Genomic DNA, 5,000 nt, shown 5'->3' on the forward strand with positions numbered 1-5,000 from the left:
CCAATGGCGCTGCGTCTTAAAAAACGGAGTTAATTTTTTTTCTGTGTTCATTTTTATTAAGAGGGATAGAAAGGGGTAGGGTGGATATTTGCTGCAAAAATAACAAAAGAATATTAATACGAAGCAGACAGTTAAATGAGAACCTTCCAGTCTGTAGAACCTATAACCCACGACGTCACAAAAATGACAATGCAGTCAGACGCGGACCAGTTAGTCAAGTGATGATCTATGTACATACAAGCATTTTTACACTGTACATGAGAGGACACGGATATGAGGAGGGCTCCTGTGTTATAGCTGTCTCCATTTAAAATTATTTGTCATAAATCTGTCATAAAATCAAGGATTATTTGGGTATCTTTTAAAAGACAGTTTGCAAACAGAGGATAATCATTCTGTATGACATTATATTTTCATGTTACGTGTCCTAGGCGACTTTTAAAACGTACGTCAGGAAATACAGAAGTTTGATCATTCAGAAAATGGAGAGAGAGAGAGAGAGAGATGAAGGGAGAGGAAGGTAGTATATGAAGAGAGGAGAGAGAGAGGAGAGGAGAGAGAGAGAGAACTTAGGCAAACATTTAAATCGTACGTCAAGAAATGCAGAATGGTTTTGATCATTCAACAATAATAAATGGAGAGGGAGAGAGAGAGAGGAGAGAGAGAGAGATGGGGACGAGAGAGAGGGAGGGAAGAAGAAACGAGCCGGTGGAGGAAAGATGGGAAAGCGGGAGAGAGAGAGGAGAGATGAGACGAGGACTTAGGCAACATGTTTAAATCGTACGTCAACAAGAAATGCAGATGTTGTTGATTCATTCAAATAAATAAAATGGAGATAGAGAGAGAGAGAGAGAGAGAGAGAGACTTAGGCAACATTTAAATCGTACGTCAAGAAATGCAGATGTTTGATCATTCAATAAATGGAGAGAGAGAGAGAGAGAGAGAGAGAGAGAGAGAGAGAGAGAGAGAGAGAATATCTGCTGATGTGCAAGATGAAGTTGTCGCCTTAACTGACAAACTAAGATAATAATTACACACGTGACATTCATATAACATGAGCCCCCATTATCCACCTCAGTAAATACGTAAATACTCTTCCGAGAGATTGTATATAAGTATCAGGAAAGTGAAAACTACTTCAGAAAAACTGACTATTTAGTAAAGTGTGGTCTCTTAAGTTCTACTACAGTTCCCCACGAATCTACACCTACGTATATTTTTGTTTGACTTCTACGCAGAACTGAATACCCAAAATGTGTATCGTCTACAAGACAAAGATTTTCATTTGTTTGTCTCATGAGTTGATGTGTGTTTGTATACATATATTACTTTGTACACTTTTTACCTGAACTTGAACATCTGAACAGTTGTAAATGTAACGCCTTTCTCTTGAACATGATTCGTACAAACAATTCCTCTATATAATTATATATATATATATATATATATATATATATATATATATATATATATATACTACATATATATATATGTATATATATATAATATATATATATATATATATGCTTATAAAATCACACAGTAGATGCACGCGACTTTGTATGCAAATGTCAATATCAAGCGCTTTCGCCTTTACTCTACTGTGATATTTTCAAGCATATATATATATATATATATATATATATATATATATATATATATATATATATATATTGTTATGTTAGTATATATAACTTCTTGAATACCCAGTGAAGTGATATTTCTTTATTCCACAATATAACTGTAAATAAACAAACAAAAATCTGACAGCTAAAACAAACATAAAGAAAGGCATTTCGAACGAACAAAGTTCAAAGGGAAAAGAGGAGTTTACTGAACACAAGTTATCAGCGCAACAAACTGCAAAAAACAAAATGCACTACGAAAGAAAGAAAGAAAGAAAGAAAGAAAGAAAGAAGAAAGAAACTCGTTCCTGTTAGATTTTTAAAAAAAGGGGGAGAAAAATCAACACAAAAACGAAGAATATATATTATCATCCTGAAGGACTCTCGACCTACCTGGATATCAGGGTCACCCTTGTTGGTTGACCCCCCGCCCCCAGCGTGGGTCGACGCCGAAGACGAGGGCCTCGTGGAGTCCCCAGGGAGGTGGGCCATGGGCCCCGAGGAATGCCCGTTGGCGAAAACCGTCTCCCCATTCCCGGCCGAAGGCACTTTCGAGTGATGGTGATGGTGGTGAGGGTGGAAGTAGCCGTTGCTCCCGTTGGGGGCGGTGGTGCTCCCGTTGGAGTTCGGGAGCGCCGTCGTCGTGTAGGTTGTGGGCGTGTTGGAGTAGGTCACGTGCTGGTCGTTGACGACGATTGTCACCGACTTGCTCTTCTCGTGGCCGCCGCCGCTCCGTCGGGACGAGGAGTCCGCGCTGTTCGTCTTGGAGTGCGACTTGCGCGACTTTCGACTCGTCAGGGCCGAGGAGGACGACGACGGAGGAGGAAGAGGCTGGTCGTTCTCCAGGATTTTGGCAGAGGACGAGTCGGCGACTCCGCTCCCTGCGGGGGGATGAGGAGGAGGGGGAGGAGGGGGGTTGCCTATGGGAATGGTTGTCGTCGTGGTCACGTTCGTATGGTTTGTCGAGACGACCCTCTGAGTGGGGTCGGAGGAAGGGGCGCTTCCGTTGACCACCACGACCAGGCTGCTGCCATTTTCTCTTCCTGTGAGGACGAGGAGACAAAGTCGAGAAATAACTATTAAAGATACCTGCCATCTCGCGGAGTCCTTTCTCTGCCAAACCCTCATGACACCAGAACGTCTCTAAAAATACTACTACTAAACTCCACTACTACTTCCTTTCGAGGCATTTCATTGACACATCTACGACACAAACGTTTCATTCATGCTCCTTTCTTTCTGTCCCCAGTGTTGAACTTCTCACCACTCGTCAATTTTAACTCAATAAAATTACCTACAGTGTAAACTTCCTTTCACCAGTGCTGAACTTCTCACCACTTGTCAATTTTAACTCAATGAAATTACCCACAGTGTGAACTTCCTTTCACCAGTGCTGAACGTCTCACCACTTGTCAATTTAAGTCAATAAAAACCATATTCATGAACAATTTTTAAACCTTTATCACCACTGACTGACACTGTCGAACTTTCTTATACCTTACGCCTTACTACACAAAACACTCCATTTCTAAAGGTTCAAAGGTCCAGCCATTTGGTCTGGAATCTGCATTGAGAACGAACATTTCACTTCCACAGACTTTCCAAGTCTCCCCCCCCCCCTCCCTAATTATCTTCTGCATGCACCCCTAACTTCCTTTCTTTTTTTCTCTTTTCACTGATTGTGTGATTCGCCTTTTCTTAACAAATTCCTGTATACTAAATCAGCTACTCTACCGTCTACCCTCACCTTTTAGTCATTCTCACGAAAACCTAACTGTCTTATCTTTCAAACGCTTTAAAACGCTTTCAGTAGCTTCTTCATCTAAAGAAGGGGTCCTTTACAGGGGTATCCACATCCCTTTGAGGGGTATGAGAACCACATACTGGGGGTATGGGACTTGATCTCTGAATGCTTGTACATATTGAATTATATTGTGTCAGTGCATACGTGGGTATATTTTGTAAATAAACAACTATATAAAACTATAAATGCTTTTGATTTACTTGCATCTTCTATATTCCTAGCTATTCCTACCTGAAGTATATGTATTAAACTGTCAACAAATAGGACTTGAGGAGGGAACTGCATAAGAGAGAGAGAGAGAGAGAGAGAGAGAGAGAGATTGGGTTTTAATCAACTTATTGCGCACATTGACGTCAGACATTTGAGTACATAGTAACAATAATACTGTTTACATCTATATAGTAATTAGGGTATATGAGAGAGAGAGAGAGAGAGAGAGGAGAGAGAGACTTCTTACCTGTGAAAGAAGGGCTTGTGGGTATATGCTGCGATGGGGGCCTCGAGGAAGCCACGACGGTGACGGTGGAGGGAGGCCTTGAAGGACTGGCCGAGGGAGGGGGACTGACTGCTGGTGGCGTCGTCGTGTGCTGGGGACTGCCGGGAGTCCGCTGAGGACTGAGTGGCTGCTGAAGCCTGAGGGGACTCAAGGGCAGCTGCTGTACCCCCGTCGGGGGACTAGTCATCGCCCCAGAGGAGTGGGGACGCGAGGCGGCGATGTGGATCGTCGTCCTGAGGGGGCTGGGGACCTCCGAATGATGCCTCGGCGAGGTCGCCGCCGGAGGAGGAGGAGCCTTGGCCAGCCTCAGGGGGCTGCTCCCGGAATGACTCAGCGACCTCTTGTCCCCATCGGGCGTCTCGGAAGGGCTCGCCGTCTTGGGCGACGACGCCGAGGCGGACGAGGAGCTCCGGGCACTGGAGACGTCAGTCCGCGCCGTCGAGGACGTGCCCTGCAGGCTGGGTACGTCGTCGAGGGTCGAGGTGGAGAGGGCCGTCAGCGGCGTCGAGGGCAGCGACTGGGGCGACGCCGGGGAGGGCACCTGCTGGGACTGGGTATGCTGCGTCGGGGACGTCACGCGCGGCTGGGATGACGTCACCAGGGGCAGCTCGTCTCCATGGGCTGTTACGGTACCCATGGGACCCCGCTGTTTTGGAGAGAGAGAGAGAGAGAGAGAGATTAAACAGAATACAAAAACCCAAAGGGTCAATATTCATTAACTGTATAAACTTTTATTATTATTATTATTATTATTATTATTATTATTATTATTATTATTATTATTATTATTATTATTATTCAGAAGAGAGAGAGAAAGAGAGATAGAAGAGAGAGAAGAGGAGAGAGGAGAGAGAGGAGAGTTACAAGGATTAGAATGTCTCAAAGACTTGTTAGTCCATCCAAGGAGACATCGAGAGAGAGAGAGAGAGAGAGAGAGAGAGAGAGAGAGAGAGAGGAGAGAGCACAAAAAGCAATATAAATATTCCCAGGCAAAATCATCGCATTCCACACAGGTAAATATGTTTCCGATATCGCAGGTGTTTGAAAAACGACTTCCTACACATGTGTAAGTTTG

General features: G+C 43.9%; 1 protein-coding gene across 1 annotated transcript in view; it reads right to left on the reverse strand.

The window, feature by feature from the left end:
- The window catches only part of LOC135214279 (sodium-dependent serotonin transporter-like), an 83,159-nt gene that overhangs the window by 36,294 nt on the left and 41,865 nt on the right, over positions 1–5,000 (reverse strand). Inside the window, 2 exon segments of the mRNA XM_064248400.1 lie at positions 2,019–2,668; positions 3,887–4,571. Of these exon segments, the coding sequence (XP_064104470.1) occupies positions 2,019–2,668; positions 3,887–4,571 (1,335 nt within the window).

Source organism: Macrobrachium nipponense, chromosome 45 (genome assembly GCF_015104395.2).
Source record: "Macrobrachium nipponense isolate FS-2020 chromosome 45, ASM1510439v2, whole genome shotgun sequence".
In the NCBI taxonomy this organism is placed as follows: Eukaryota; Metazoa; Arthropoda; class Malacostraca; order Decapoda; family Palaemonidae; genus Macrobrachium; species Macrobrachium nipponense.